Raw genomic sequence first — 16453 nt, 5'->3', positions numbered from 1 at the left:
GATTTTTTTCCCTGTAAGTAAGGTTGTTTTGTGTGTTTCTTCTACGCAGGGATATGGACTACATTTCTCCTTGGGAAATGCAGGTGTATGAACCACCCCAAGATTAATTGAATGGTATCTAAAGGGTATCGGTACAGACAGGGTGATGCATGAGGGAAGAAAAACGCTAATACAGAGCATGCTGTGCCAGATTTGCTTGAAGCTGCTGTCTGTGCTCTGGCAAGAGAAGCAACAAAGACAGAAAGCTGACCTCTGTGAAGCTCATTCTTTCTCTAAGAAAATGTACTCAGTCTTTCTTTCTTGCTATTACTCATTGTCAAGAAATTGTATCTTCCAGCTAGAGCAGATTTTGGCCTTCAGGAATAGTCTCATCCACAAGTCATTGAAAGATATTGTCAGGACTCCACTTCACCTGACCCCAAAACACAGCTTAGTTTTGACTGTATTGCTTCTCTGCCTCCATTGAGAGCCTCATTGCTAAAACCCCGAACACAAATATGAATGGGGTTCTTTTAATAACACATGGAAGCAGATTTTATCCCCTTGGCTTGTTGGCTTTCCCACTTACTCCTAATATTAGTTGTTAATGGAATAGTATCTTCTGTAATTACAGTGGAAGCATGATTCTACTTGTAAAGTATAGTCATTAGAGGAAAATATTCATAGTGTTCTGTTTCATTTCATCTTTATTTATTGAATATCATCCTGTGTATGTCTTCAGAAAGAAAGCTATAAAAGATTCTGTCAATGTTAGTAATTTCAGTCTTTGACCTGCAATTCCATGTTTTATAATGTACTTATTTGTGTTTTGCAATTTGTATTTAATTGTGTCTGAGAAGTCTCATGCATAACATTCTTCCTTTAAATTTTCCATTAGTTTTATTTTCTTGCCAGCAGAATATGGTTGAATGCTACAGCAGCTGCTTTGTAACTCTAGCTTTTCTCTCTTTTTACTGATAATGACAGCCAACAATTTACTGTGTGTATTAAGTTTGGTTATGCATTGTTGTATAACTGAAGTTTTCAGAAAAATATTTTCTGAAGCATAGGACAATAAATGTCAGGCTGACCTAATTACTGTTATCCTATCTATGAGCTCTCTTCTCTTCCGCTAGCTGTAGAGAAGTTGTTGGAAAATGTATGTTAGCAAAGTATTCAGATTTCAGCTGTGTATGGCATCATTATTCCCATTTTTGTTTAGCTGGTAGTGGGTGAATATTTTTACTTAATGGGACTATTTTTACTTAACGGAAGGACTGCCCCAAGTGGAGGTAGTGGAAGCTGCTGCTGAGTTCCATGCCCTTGGTCTTGTGCTGGCCACGGGGAGATGGGGACCCTGAGACCTTGTGGAGTTCCCCAGCCAGGGGCTGGGAAACAAGCTGGCATGAGTTCAGAGGACTTGAGTTGAGAGTTCAGAAAGAAAGGAAGTTGCAACGATAGAGTAGATGTGATCCTGTAATCGGAGTGCTTGCATACTTCAAAAAGATACAGGTTTTATTTAGTTAGCATAATCCCTGTTGGTTGTGGCCATTGTCACTAAATAACAGACTATAATCTCAAAGGTTGCTGAGAGGTACAAACCAAAGTGATGTAAGTGCTTGCAGGGTAAAGTGATGTCCCATGGTGAGAAGTTTCTGGGCAGGTTGAGCAGTTTGAGTCTCTAGGGAAAACAGATGAGTTGAGGTGTGAAGCCTGTCTGTACATTGACACTGGGGGAGGGTTACAACAGTGCTTTGGTCCTTTACCAAGGTTCAGTTCACATTTCTAAGGACAGCTTTGTTATTTCAGACCACGAAGCTGTGGAGTAGTGAAAACAAGTCAGTGTGAACCTAGGGTCTTAAAGTAATGCACTCCTCTTTGCATTTGCATTTGAAGTACTTCCAGGCAGAGCTAAGAAATCTGTTAGATTAGAAGCACTGAGCACTCTTTGTGTAGTCTGTAAAATAATAACAGTATTACCAACTCCATCCTATAAATACCATCCACCTAATGAGAATATCTGTCGCTAACCATTCAGACAATATAGAGCCCATTTGTCTGTGGTGATGAATGTGACTGTGATGGAGGAGATCAGATGAAACTACAGATCCATTGTTGCTGGTAACTGCTATTACTAACAATAGATTATTCTGATTATTTTGTTATTAAGGATTTGCCTTTTTTTTTTTTTTTTTTGGTGAAGTCTTGACAATAAAGCCTTTATAGATCAGTTGCAAGAGTTGTTATTACTGTCCAGCTTATCTTCCTGCCTGTTCAGGATTTGATATGGCTTTTGTGTGTTTTCTAATTTAAGTCTGAAATGATATGGCTTTCACTAGCAGATTTTTGGAAATGAGTCAGAATGGCTGATTGCCCCAAATTTTTTCTGACTCTTCAGTTGTTTCTTAAAATAATAGCATCATTTATTTTATCTGTATGCTATTAATCTAGATAAACGCAGAAGAATAGTGTTTCCTGGAAGTGTGCATTGGCAGGAGTCTTGGGATTTGAGTTAATGCATTTGTGGTGCTTATATGCTATCATTTCCAGTTTTCAGTTCATTCTTGTGGTGCTTTCATTATAGATAGGTAGAGGTTGGGGTGACCCCTCTTGATGCTGGCTCTGTCGTGTGGCAGGCACACAAGGGAGGCTGGCTAGCCTGAGCCTCTGGGTGCAGGAGGGAAGAAGCCTGCAGAGGCTGCTGGGGTCTGCCTCAGCAAGTCACCCAGGTGCCCAGTCCCACATGGAGCATCTTTACTTCTGGGGGGCTGCTATTGTTCTGCCTTTGCATTACTCTCAGAGGTCCCCCTCTGCTTGCTGTTCTCAGAAATTTGTCTTGTACTCTCGAGCTATGTGAAAATTTTAGTTTGCAACTTGGAGGGCTGGGGTGGGTGCGGATGGTCATCCCACCCAGTGGAGGTGCTTTTCTATGTGTGGGCTGCTACAATACATAGGAATTCTTGTTTCCGGCTCTGAGACTGATGTGGTTCAGAAATGTTTGCACTACAGCCTGTGCAAATGATCACAGCTCTGTGGAAAATCCATTGTCATTATTTGCCTTCGAGGTCGGGTCCCAAGTTCATGCACAACAGCATAATTTCGCTGGCAGCGTATTCTGCTTACACTTAAACCATCTAAAGAGCCAGCTTTGCAAGGCATTATTTGGCAGCAGAATCGTGTAGTCAGTGATAGAGATTTCTAGTGGCTTACCTCTAGAGGTGACCATTTATCAGTAAATAGGGTAATAAGTGTGCTTGTTTCACACATTTTTATATTTAGAAGAAAGGAAAAATGTGATATTTCAACTGGGATAGACCCTTTTCCTCTTAGCTGCATATCAAAATATTCACATAGCTGAAAGAGTTTCTAACAGAAGTGAGCATTTATAACAGCGATCAACAGCTCTTGCCATCAGAATATTTTACAAACAGTTAATGAAAACTATCTATACTATAACATTATTTTTCTAAACAACCAGTTTGCATCCAAATTCTGAAAGCAGAACACTAAATATCACTCTTTGTGAGGAAATAAAATAAGCTATTGGGTATCTTCTGCAATTCCTGACAGTCTTGCTATTTCAAAGCCCAAAAATATTAATCTCCCTTAGATCACATTGTAGATATTCTCTCTATCTATGTCATTATTGCTAAGGCACATTTCCATGCACTTTTAGTACAGAGTGAATGAGCTTATGCAAATGTGGAGAGCTATCCCTAGACCAGACTTCCATTTTATTTTTATTATCAAATGGAGATTTTTTTTAATGTGATTTATTATGATAATAAAACAGGAAGGTTCATTTCCCTGGGTTTCCACAGCTCTGCCTGCCCATCTTTGCAACAACATCAAATTAAAAGCAGATGCTGTCATGGGACAATGAAGTGCTCAACATCATCAGCTTTCAGCTCCTTACTCCCTTACTGTGAAATGGTTTCCAGTGTTTTTCTGTCAGTTCTATTTTTGAAAAACTGTTTTCACTGTTTCATAGTTTTTACAAGAAAATATTGTTGTGCCTCTTGTGCAGACAAGGGGAAATCTAACTTCATTATAGTTAAGTGCCTACCTCCCCATTCCCCTCTATAGTAGGATAATGTACCAAATTATAGAGTTTTAATAAATAGCAAGGATGCAGTTAGAAGCAAATTTCTAGGATATCAGAATATCTTCGGCTATGTTTGCCTCTTCAGGCATTTTTTTTTTTGGTCATCATTGTTCCTGATGCCTTCTCATAGCATGATAACGTTCATGAAATTGTTGACCAATGGCAAATGGGTGACCTGCTTTTTGTAGCAATAGTGTGAAGCTACATAGGTTCCAGTCTTCCTCCCTGTCACTATGCAGTGATTTCAGGCTTCTGCGTTAACCCCTAAAGACAGAAATAAATGAAATATTAAAATTACCATTTGTCCCCAATTCCTGCCTGAGTTTGAAGCAGCATGTGTGCACGAGGGCAAAGCAGGGGCACTTGCTGACAGTACTTCTGAAGGACTGATCAAAGGAATAATATTCATTCACATCCTCTGCTCCATGGCAGATCACAGGCCCTATCATTAACTGTGTGTCTCATTTGCTTAGCAAAGTGTGAGTGCTCTGTCTGCTTGAATCAGGATCACTATGCACAGTTTGCAGGACCCTGAAGAAAAGCAGATTCCATCAGTGTGCTAGGCAGTAGTATCTTAAAAGTAGTATCTTGCTAAAGACTCAGGAGAAGGTTATTGTAACTGTGTTTCCACTTAAAGTTTTTGCAACTCAAAAATGTTCTGGAAATGGCCTTCACTAGTTATTTGGTCTGATTTGGTGTGGAAGCGGTGAGGTGACCAAAAAGGAAACCCAATGTAACCAAACCAGTGTTGCCACTTCCTTGCAGTGCTTTAATAGTAACTATGCATTTGCCCAGCTGAAGCATTCTCTGTCACAGAAATAAAATTTCAGCCTGAAATATTGCAGCAGAGACAGGAAAAAAAAAAAAAAAATGTTTCCTATATAGTTTGAAATTTATGACAGTGACTTTAGCTTGATGGCCTTTTTTGTCTTTTTCAAAGTTTTCCAACTGTTGCAAATATGCATACAATGCTATACAGTGCCATCCAGTACAGTCAACAGAATGACCTCTTTTTCTCACCTGCCAACCATAAAAAGACCAAGCAGCTGTTTTACCAGCCCCCGTGGAGTACTTATGGCATAGGAGATGCCACAGGCCTGGTAGGCATGGTTCTGCCTGTTCAGCAGATGCTATGGTGAGCAGTGCTGCCGGAGCATGGGATGGTGCAGCTGTTCTGGTCTGCTGGTGCAGTTCTGCTGCAAGCTGTGAGCAGTGCAGGGAAAAAATGCACTGGAGCAGCTCGTAATCTCTGGGCATGAAGTCACTGTTACCCATTGTGTGCAAAAGCTGGCTTTCTGGGCTGTGATGCCTGTAAGTCTTTAATCAGGAATAAGTACAGAATGCTTTAGAGTTACAGAAATCAGTCATAGAGTTACAGTAATCAGAATAGCTTAAATCATCTGTATCATCTAACAGCAGGCTGATAACCAGTGAGATTTGTTATTATTTATCTATTTATCTCTGTTGGGAGAACAAGGTTTGAATTAAAGGGCTATTAAGGAAGTTTAATATATATATATATATATATATATCAAAAAAACTATTGGTCCCAGTAAATACGTTTTAAGAAGAATCATTTATCATCAAATTTTACTAAAAATTTCCCCAAGTTTAAATTTTACTTATGATGCTGTACTGGGTTATGTAAATAAATAAAGCAAAAGGAAGTCCTGGAAAAGGAAGATACCTCTTTGGTTTATACCTCTACATCTAAAGAGAAGAAGATAGCATTGTAATTGGATAGTAATTCTGTTGAGCTGCTGCCCCCATATATTCTGAGAGAACATCCTTGAAGGTAGTGTTGGAATTTAATGAACTGTTGTTATTCTCTAGTACTTGGGAGGCAGTGATGGAGTTGCTGTGCAACCAAGAGAGATGACCTACAGATACGCTGCTGGCCTTGTTCCTTATTTGAACATAGAAGTTTAATCTCAAATGAGATGTCAATTTACCTGAGTGTTACTTTCCATAGACACAGATTTCCTTGTTAGCTTGAGCAGATTTTTCCTGTTTAAAAGTAAGATGTACACTCAATTTAGAATAGTGGCATTGCCTTAAAATGTCAGCCTCACATTTCATAATAACCCAGAGGGAAAAAAGATGATAGTAGGAGGTTCATTGTGCCTTCAGCTGAATGGCACAGGCCTTCACAATCAAAATAATTGTATTTTTACAAGAACCAGAAACAGGGTGACTTCCCATACTTGCAAAATTCTTAGGCTGTGCAAAATATTACTTATCTGTTTGAACTTCGACCTTCAGTTAACTTTGAATGCAGAGTCTAATGTAGTGTGTCTTTTTTTCCTGACTTGTTGAGAAAAAGTATATCCTTTAAAAAAGTAACCTTTTTTTTTTATTTTTATTTTTAGACATGCTGCTAGCTAAACCTTACTAAAAGCCAGAAGGTCTTTTCTTAAAAAAAAAAAAAAAAAAAAAAAAAAAAAGAAGTTCATATTTTAGAGATATTTGGTACTATTTTGCCTCTGTACTGTAAACTGAAAGTTGCATCAAATTTTGGAGGATTTTTTTTCTAGCATTTCTTACTCATTTCCTACTAATAGGCTGGAGGGTTTTAGGGCAGCAATTGAGCTGCACATGTCTGATATCCCTGCCCCCTCATGCCATGAACGTGGCTCAGCAGTAGTGTGCTCTCAGCTCACCTTACAAGCAGTCTTACAGGATTCAGGTGTTTCGGACTCATGTCTCTAGTCCAACTTGAAGCACAGTATTCCCACTGTGCCTTTGCTCCTCAGTTTTATCCTCCTGAACACTTTTGCCAGGAGGACATTTCCAGAACAATTCATTTTCCTTTTGTGATAGTATCTGCTGACCGACCTCCTTAGTTTGATTACTGTAGATCTCCTCTAGCAATAATACAGATAGATTTCTCTTGGATTATGAGAGGTAATTATGAGAGAAGGAAGTCTTCTCTTCAGTCTTCCATCTCTACCCAACTGTCCCACCTCTTCCATAGCTTCATTAATTTTCCGAATATGGGAGGGAAGGCTAAATGGGCTTCAGCATCATTACCCATATAAGGGTTCATCACTCTTTTACAATATGATTTTTCAATGAAGTTTAACAATGTGCTAAGTAAAATGTTTGCTTAAATACCAAAGCATCATTTGTACATTTAAAATTAAAGTGAATGATGTGGCTATAATGCCACTTACAAAGGTTACCTGTAATGAAACTGCTTGATGACTCTGCAGCACTTTCATAAGTGCTATGTGAGAATGCAAATTTTTATCAACTCTTTTACAGCTCTCAGTCATGGGAAATTTGCTGCATTTGGCATTAGAATGAGGCCTTCCTGCAATTTTAGTAGAAAGGCTGTTGATCTTGGGGGGATGCAGGCTATGAAAGTATGAGTCTGGTAAATTAGCCTTGATCTCTATCTTGTATAATAGTGCCTTCCTGGAATCACACAATGGTTAAGGTTGGAAGGGACTTCTGGAGGTCATGTGGTCCAACCCATGTGCACAAGCAGAACCTACAGCAGGTTGCCCAGGACCATGTGGAGGTGGCAAAGAAGTAAACGGGTGAAAACTTTGTTCTACGCCTCTTAAAGGACACCTATCTCACAAATGAATCATCACCTATAGAATAGTTTATGGGATGCCAGTGAAAGAAATGTATTAATCATGCATATATATATATATGTAGATGTTCGTTGTAGGTACAATGTGGATCTGTATGAAATCTGTCAGCACATGATGGATTTTGCAAACCACTCATTAGAAAGATAGAGAGGAACAAAAAATAACACAAGAATATTCAAACTGATTAGGAGTGATAAGTTTATACAACAGCTTAATTAGAGAATGCAGATTACTGAAACGAGCTGGATGTATAGGAGTCTGCACAGTTGAATACAGCGGTACAAATGCTGCCTTCAGTTTTCTTTGTGAGAATTGCTGTGGTATCCTATTATAAATACTCAGAACTTCACAGTTACATAACAAGAAAAAAACAGCTGGTAAGTTACAGTGTACTTTGATGAGGGTTTTGAATGTACAATTATTGAACTGCTGTGGTGTAGGGGCACTATTTATGGGGAGCAAGTCAACTTAAAGACAGACCATTTCTTTACACAGTTGATCTGTCATGTATTTTAAGATACTGTTCCTACAAACTAAGAAGATAGGATGTGGGCATCAGGGATGCAGTGGTTTGCAAAAGCTATTTGAGCATTTGTTAGAGACTGGGGCACAAATTCATCAAATAAGGGGCAAAGTTGTTTCATAATCATGTTGTTAGAATGGATGTTAGTAAGATAAAAGGATATAGTGCATTACAGAAATATTCAGTGTAAAAAAAAAAAAGGTGTATTTTAAACTAATTTCAACATATTTGTTTAAACAGTTAAATATACATGATACCTCTTTTTAATTTACTTGAAACATTCAGTGATGTCAGTCTGATCCACATTCATCCCAATTACATTATCTTTTTCCATGCACCATACAGAAATTGTCCTTCAGTTTGTCTTTTGGAGCAGCCTATAAGCTCATACTGTATCTATCACTTCCTAGCCTAGGTCAACTCATCTTCTTCATTTCAGTTTGTTTTATTTCTGCAGCCACATCATTTCATATTAGTGTTCAAATCTCTGTCTCTTACTTTAAACATGCATAGATTTTAATGTTTACTTTTGTTCAAAACTTTTATTATATAGGATTAGAATCAGCTTCTGCTGTTTGCATGACGAAGCTTTGGTGCACTATCAAGAATCACTGCAGAGAGCACCAGCTCTCTGGAACAACGTATTTGAATCTATTCACTCTTCTGAGATGCCTTCCAGTGGTATCACTAAGGTGGAGGGGCACACTCCTCCTGGGCTGCATCAAAAGCAACATGGCCAGCAGGTTGAGGTTCTCTGACTTTGAAAATTCATAGATGATCTCTTTTCTTCCCCTGCATGTAAATTATGAGAAGTCAGAAAATTGTTCACTGGTTAATCTACTGCTACACTTCTTTAAGCACATTTTTTTAAATCTGTAAGCTCTTTTTCTTGTTAAGCATTTACCTGCCTTTTTCTCAGTGCAGTGTATATTTTTTTTTCAAAAAAAAAAAACAACTTTTTTTTCTCACTGTCACTAAATCACACTCCATTTTTGTCTCAGCACACCAGTCTGTGCTGGGAAAAAGGAGGTCTCTTGGGCAATTTTTGAATCAGTTGACTTACCAGCAGTATTGTTCTTCCAGGTACAGTGAGTCTGTGTAGTACTTCTCATGTGGAAGGTTTTTATAACTATTTTTAAGTTTAGCAACCTTAGCCTTTCCAGCTTTTCTGATGTTTAGGAGTCTTTGTCCTTTGAAGTCTTTGACTAGAAGTTTTTTACAGCTTCCCACTATAATTACTCACATAATATTATGTTACAGTAGCTCAAGTATGATTATTTAAGTGTCTGAGTAGGATGTTTCATGAAAAAAAAAATGTCTTCTACAAACATAGCTTTGTACTTGATGTTTCTATATAGAAGCCATTAAACAAGACATTAATTCTTCTCTTTTGGGCTCTGTGAAATTCTTGTCTGTGTGACTAATCCTATTGACTACAAAAGGACTTTTAATATCAGCTGAGATTGTAGGACTGGACTCTTGTCTTCATATTTTGGAGACAATTTAAGCCCTGTTCAGCTGTAGCTGCTTGTGGCATGCTGTGGAATACATATTCTGTGCCAAGTGGTCAGGTCCACACAACTTATTGTTCATCTCTTTCCGATAACTAGAAAGCTATCTTGTTTTGTCCTCCCCATTACTTTTTCTGCAAAGCTACAAATGTCAGAACATGCTGTGGAATAAGAATGACTACAGCAACATCATATGAAACCTTTTTTTTTTTTTTTTTTTTTTTTAAGTAAATGATAGAAATATGAATTTGCTGTTCCAGTCCCTTGTTTGTTAGTTTTTCTAATTGTAATAAATGTTCTGAACTTTTATGAATGTTCATCTAAATAACAAGGGGTTTCTTTACTCAGTACTATCTCTGGAAAATGTACAGATTACTTTTAATGTACCTGTCAATTATCTTGCAATTCGAAGTCTGATTTTTTTCATTTGCTATCTGATTCACCTGAGGGGATTGCCATTTCCATAGGCTCTTCACTGTGTCAAGAGAAATGCTCAAGGAAGATAAAGTACTGAAGAGAATTAGAGAAAACCTGTGCTTCCCCAGTGATTTCTAGGACTTCATTTCTTCTGCCAGTTAAGATTTAGGTTTTAGTATTTTCCATGCAAGTCCATCTTTATAAAAGGACATTGTGTTTTGATTATTTAGAACGTGAAGTCACAAAGGGCATGTTGTAATTAGTTTTACATCGGTAGGAATGGAAAATGTATTGTAGTAGCCAGAATCCCCAGGGGAAGGTTTCTAATAAAAAGTCCATTGAATTTATTCATATGTGGAAAGAACAGTCAATATTTGAGGTATGAAATGTCAATAAAAGTGAAACGTATTAACACGCAGTCTATGTTGCAGAGCATGGCCTTGCCATTTAGAATATTGGAGCTTTGTTTCACAAAGCTACTATGTACTTTTAGAAATATAATCTCTAAAGGAAAACAGAATTAGTCTGTTAAAAACAGAGCTCCCTAGTTGTGAAAATTGATAGCTTAATATAAAATGTAAGTTATGTTTTCTTTATATATATACATATATTTCAGATTACCTACTAGAAGTGAAAATACCTGTAATGTATTTCATTACTATGAATGCAGTTGAGAGGATCATTTTCTGACATTCCTTCTCTGCGATTCTAATGGTGGTAGAGGCCACACAGCTGTTTGCTGTTTTGTCTTGGATAGAAGATAGCATTATAAAAAGTGGTAAGTAAGAAAAAATATGGCAGAACATTATTCCATTAACTTGATGCCCAGTTAATAAACTTCTAGCTTACTGCAATACTTATCAGTCCTAGTTCACTACCAAATCCTAAATCAGTGGCAAAGAATGAAGTTTTCATTTGCCAGTCAGTTCTCAGGAATGGAACCATCTGCTTCCATAGCCACAAACAATCAACCTATATTAATTCAAATCAAAAGTTCCCCCAGGTGGGATGATTTTCCCAGAGGGGCTGCAGTGTTACAAAACACATAGCATACTATCTGTTTTTATGTCTATTCTCTGATTAGGAAGTACTACCAGCATCTTTCCTCTTACTGACCAGACATTAACAGAAATGTGTTCCTTTTTGCCTGTTGCTCTGAATTTATAAGGCAAATGTTGACCCAAAACTGATTGAGCAGTTGGATTGACCTCTCTACAGCTCGTTATCTTCTACCTGTTCAGCGTAGAACCCTTCCACTACAACATCAAGGAATCATTGAGCAACATTGAACTCCCGAGAGCTGTCAATGTACTTACTTCATCAGAAGCATCGTTGTCTTGGTAGTTAAAAAAAAAAAAAAAAAAAAAAGTTTCCAGTATAAAAAATCATGCTTATAAATTTAAAATGCACTTTTCATGAACATCCTATAATCTTATGTATCCCACTTGTTTGTTTCCTATATTATCTGTGGAAAGGGGCGAATTAAAGCAATTCAATTGAATTCCGCATGTTTATTCATGGAATAAATGAAAACACAGGAAACACTGAATGATTTGCCTATGAGGTAAATCACCACTGTGAGACCAAGTTGAGGAGTTTTAAATGCTCCTGTAGAAAAGCAGGTATTCAACTCCCAGCAGCTGCTCTGTGACCATCTACTGTTGCTTTTCTCTAGCCAGCATCTGTAAAAACTGAATTGAATTGAGAAGTTTTGTTCACTTTCAAAACTCTTTCAAATGTGAGTTGCTTCACGTGGAACACAGGGATCACATTAAACACTTTTGCAGGTTTCCAGAGTCCCTTTCTTTCACTGTTATGTAGGTTTACTTAACAATGAACAGAATTTGGTTTTAAAAGGGAGAATTTGCACATAACTGTCTACCATGCCCTATATCTATCTACTTATATCACATTGCCTGTTTCTCAGCTGGAGTCCAGTTTAGAGTCAATAAAGGTAAATGTAGTTTACAAGAAAGATAACTGTGAATGCACCTACATTCACTTGTACACACACACGCGTGCACAATCTTCATTATTGTTTGTCAATATACAATGCCAGTCTTTTCCATTTTTTCAGGCACAGCAGGGTGGTTCCTGTCATTTACAGTTTGTTTTACTTATTCTTCAGGTCTCCTGTGATGGCTGGAGGTCTATTTGCTGTTAACCGAAAATGGTTTTGGGAGCTGGGAGGCTATGATCCAGGATTAGAAATATGGGGAGGAGAGCAGTATGAAATCTCTTTTAAGGTAAGTCATCGAGTCATCTTATATAATACTTACTTGTTTGGTTTTATGCCTGTGGATTTTGATTTCTGATATGCTTTGTGATCATGATGCTGTAACTAACTCTAGGTTTAGGGTTTTAACTAGAATTAATTTAGTACAGTTTGAATTATTTTTCTTTACGAATTTCCACTAATTTAAAACAGAATTATGTCATCAACATAGCCTCCATAAGCCATATAAAATCACTGAGTGCAGTTTAGTGGAATTTTCTCCAATTTTCTGGTAGCTTACCACCATCAAAGAATAAAGTTTTACCTTGTCCTTTGTGTCAAGTCTTCTCCATTCAATCAGACACATTTACTGAACCCTACCATGCTGGGAGTAGGCTCCCATAGGGTCAGCTCATGGGAATGGATGGAAATGAAAGTAGAAACTCATAGGAAAGAGGATTCTCTTCAGTAGCAATGAATCACTAGACCAGCTCAACTGCTATGAGTTATTACCTACAGGCCAGATTATCAAAATCAATGATTTTTAATTCGATTTGGATAATTGTAATGACAGGGAGTTTTCGAGTGCCCAGGTTATGAACCACCATCCATGGTATATCCTCTGTGTGGACATGTGTATTCAAATCAGTTACTTGACTTTGACATGCTGAGTTGAAAGTCTTATTACTTTCCACATGTAAAGCAGGTATTTGCATTAGTTTGATATAGACTAATATATCTAATTTTGAAAATTCAGTTTATTATGCTCCAGTATACCCATGGAATTAAGAACTTTACCTTATGGACTTTGTATGCACAGGTTTTCAATTAGCTGATAGAATTTCATGAAAATTATTAAATGAGTCAGACATGTTTGGATAAGGCTTGGATCTGTAATCAGAATTCACATTTAGCTTCAGGATCTTTCCAACCTACTTCCAAACTCCTACACTGGAAAGCTCAGCAAATAAATTTAGTATGTCAGCCATGACTAATATTGTACATCTTGCTGCATCTGAGTTTCAACAGTGATTAAAACAATAGAGCTGTGGCCATTCTGTGGAATAAAATGTACAGCATGACCCTACACTGAGCTGCTAGACTGTCTTTATGGGAGTTATCAAGAACAGAAAAATGGTTTGTATTAACTGCACTACTGTCATCTTTCTCTAAATCATTTTTACGCCACAGCAAAGCAAAATTGGAAGGCAAGGGAAACCCAGCAGATGGAAAACATGTTTTGAATATATAGATTGACGTTCTATCCATATAAGTTGTTTCAGAGTCAAATGTAAGTAGTCACTTGTAGCTGTAAAAACAGTCTCTGGCAGGTCACCTAAGATTTTATTATCCTATTTCAAATATTCCTTTTATTTGTCATCACAAAGAATATAATTGTAATGCAGTCCAGTCTTTGTATAGAAACCATGGTAACAGCACTAGAAATTGAGATACTAGATTGCTAGATTGCCCCAATGTGTTTTGCTCAAGTGATAGATTTCTTTTTTTTTTTTTTTTGGAGGCAGCTGTGTCACACTGGGTCTCATTTCAGTCATATCTCCTGATATCTCCTGATTCATCTCATTAGTGTATACTAACCTTAGGGTCCCTGTCCTTTCTTATTAGTATTAAAAGAAGAAGGAGGAGGAAAAAAAAATCTCCTTAAAAAGAATTGCCAATAGAAACAGCTTTCTGTTAGAAGAATTTAACAGATATGAGTTACAGAAAAAACACTGTTGTTTTGTTTGGAATCACACAAAACAGGAGAAGAAATCATGGGAGGCAGGACGGAGAAACCAAACAGACTTCTTTTTGTTATACCAGAATTACCCATGTCATCTTGGGAAGGGTTTCTGGTTCAACAGTTTCTACACTGAGAGCTACAGATTTGGTCATCTTAAAACTTTTTTAAATGAGAGCAAGTTAGTCAGTTTAATTTACCGTTTTTATTCACAAAACTTGAGACACTGGTGGACTTGCTATCTCTCTGTTATTTACAAAGTCAATGAAAATAACAGATGACCAATGTGTGCAACACCCAGCTTGAGTGGGTAGGAAATGACATCTTCCCTAGATTATCTGTGGTTTTGGGGTACCCTGTGTTGATGCCATATCGTGTGTTAATGTTATTTTACTTGGCAAATGACTATTTGGAGCATGCTGCCTCAAGAACCCTCTCCAGAACATCTGTAACTACCAGATACTTGACTGTTCTCGCTCATTTCTTCAATTCAATTACATCTCAAGTATTTTGTAAAAATATGACTTCTTTTTCCATTAAGAAGCTGCAAAAAGAAGCCAATTTGAAATGTCCCATAACAGTGGAAGAAAGTTCGTGTTACATGACTATTTCAGATTGGTCTTTAAACTAAGTGACAGACATGGTCTTCCTTTTATGTTCTTCGTATATAACCTTGTTTTTAACTTTGAGATTCATTTGCATGAACGCTGCTATATAAGTATAAATAAGCGATCCAGCTACTATAAATGGATACCATACCAATGACATGATCTTTCCAGTGTTGGACTTGTGATTTTTGTGGTTAATTCAAATACAGTGATGTAATTATGAGAGACTGCATGCCAAAGTGAGAGCCGTCACAGACACTCTGGAAGGAAATAGTGTCTTGTTCACCTCGAACGGATTGCCCTGTTCCGTGAGCTGGAGTGAGGAGTGTTCATGGATCATTTTTGTTCTTCTACTCAGTTATGAATTTTAAACTCCACTTCATGGATAAACAACCTACTGTAACCTCTCTGCTTAACATTGTAACAGTAGATCCAGATACTATAAAGTAGACAAGCTGTGGTACGTGTCTTTAATTAGTGCTCCTGTTTACTTTAATGATTTGAGTGCTTGAGGGAAGCTTACAGGTATGTTAAGGAAGATCTTTGGCAAATGTGTATCTCAAGTATCAGGCTTATGTGCCCAATGTCACTGTTTCCAAGCACAGAATCACGTAAAAGAAACAGTGCATGTTTAATATTTTGTGGCCTCATTTTATTTGGAGAAAAATATCCTAAATGGTGGAATGAAATTTCTGCAGAAACGTTCACACACCAAAGGGTGTATCACTTGACAATCAAGATCACATTAAGGAAAAGCATCTTCTCAACCAAAGACGTCTGCATTATTGAATCACAGTTATCAACAGTCATCCACACAACTCAAATTAGAGGAGTGTGGGCTACAAGGCAGGTAGGAAGCCTTGTGAGTACAGAGCATGGGCTTAAAGAAAACAGAGAAATTGGATCTTTCAAAAAAGTATGATGGCTAGATCTTTGCTAGTCTCAGAAGTCAAGAAAATAGTTTGCCTGATGTCCTCTGACATAAAGCTTCATCAGCTTCTGCATTGTGAACTTAGTATCACCTGCTCTGCTGTGCTGTGCTCACTTTAATCTTCTACTGCATTTTGCATACCCCAGACACACAGTGAATTAAAGGCTGGTGTACAGGGTCATCATGCAAGCTCAAAGGAATCACTAATAACAGCTAAGCCATGCTGCTTTATGAGTTCAAGATGCTAAGGAAGAGTTTGAGTACTGATTTTAAAAACTATATAATACGATTATAACAGGAGAATTGGTTGTCTGGGGAGTCAGGCAGCAGTTTCAGACACACAAAAAAAGTTGAAACAGATTTAGGAAGGGTAGTCAGGCTGGGAAGATTGGAGGGTAAGCGTCAATTTTGATGTTTCTTACTGGCTGTTTCACTAGATGTGACCTGGGGTGACAGGCACCAGGCTTCAGTGCAGAGCATACTCCTAACCCAAAGTATTTTTCTGTGGGGGAGTTTGCATTATCTCATTACATGGGGACAGGGGGTGGGTAGTGTGAGAAAAAATCTGTTAGTATGTTTTTGGGGAGGATGAGGGGTATTCTAGGGGGAAAAAAGAGCCTGAATCTGCACTTAAACCAGTTTTACTGCAGAGTAATTGAATGTTTCTCTAAAATACAGGAAGCTTTATAATGCTTCGGTGATGTTTGGAATTGTGCCATAGCAGGAAATTTCCTCAGACTTCAGGCACATTTCTATTCCAGCTGCTGAGTTGTTAGGAAGACAGAGGGACAAATTGTTACAAGTTGTTTTTTTTGTTTGTT

At 37.6% G+C, this 16453-nt stretch overlaps 1 protein-coding gene across 1 annotated transcript in view; it reads left to right on the top strand.

Annotated features, from left to right (window-relative positions):
• GALNTL6 (polypeptide N-acetylgalactosaminyltransferase like 6) overlaps nucleotides 1–16453 on the top strand; it is a gene marked incomplete at its 5' end in the record, with an annotated part of 473354 nt that overhangs the window by 415502 nt on the left and 41399 nt on the right. The window contains one exon of the mRNA XM_082759240.1: nucleotides 12266–12383. Within this exon, the coding sequence (XP_082615366.1) occupies nucleotides 12266–12383 (118 nt within the window). The remainder of the gene's footprint in view (nucleotides 1–12265; nucleotides 12384–16453) is intronic.

The sequence above is a fragment of the Aythya marila genome (assembly GCF_965140915.1).
Source record: "Aythya marila genome assembly, chromosome: 4".
Lineage (NCBI taxonomy): Eukaryota > Metazoa > Chordata > Aves > Anseriformes > Anatidae > Aythya > Aythya marila.
This window is presented reverse-complemented; position numbering and strand designations above follow the sequence as displayed.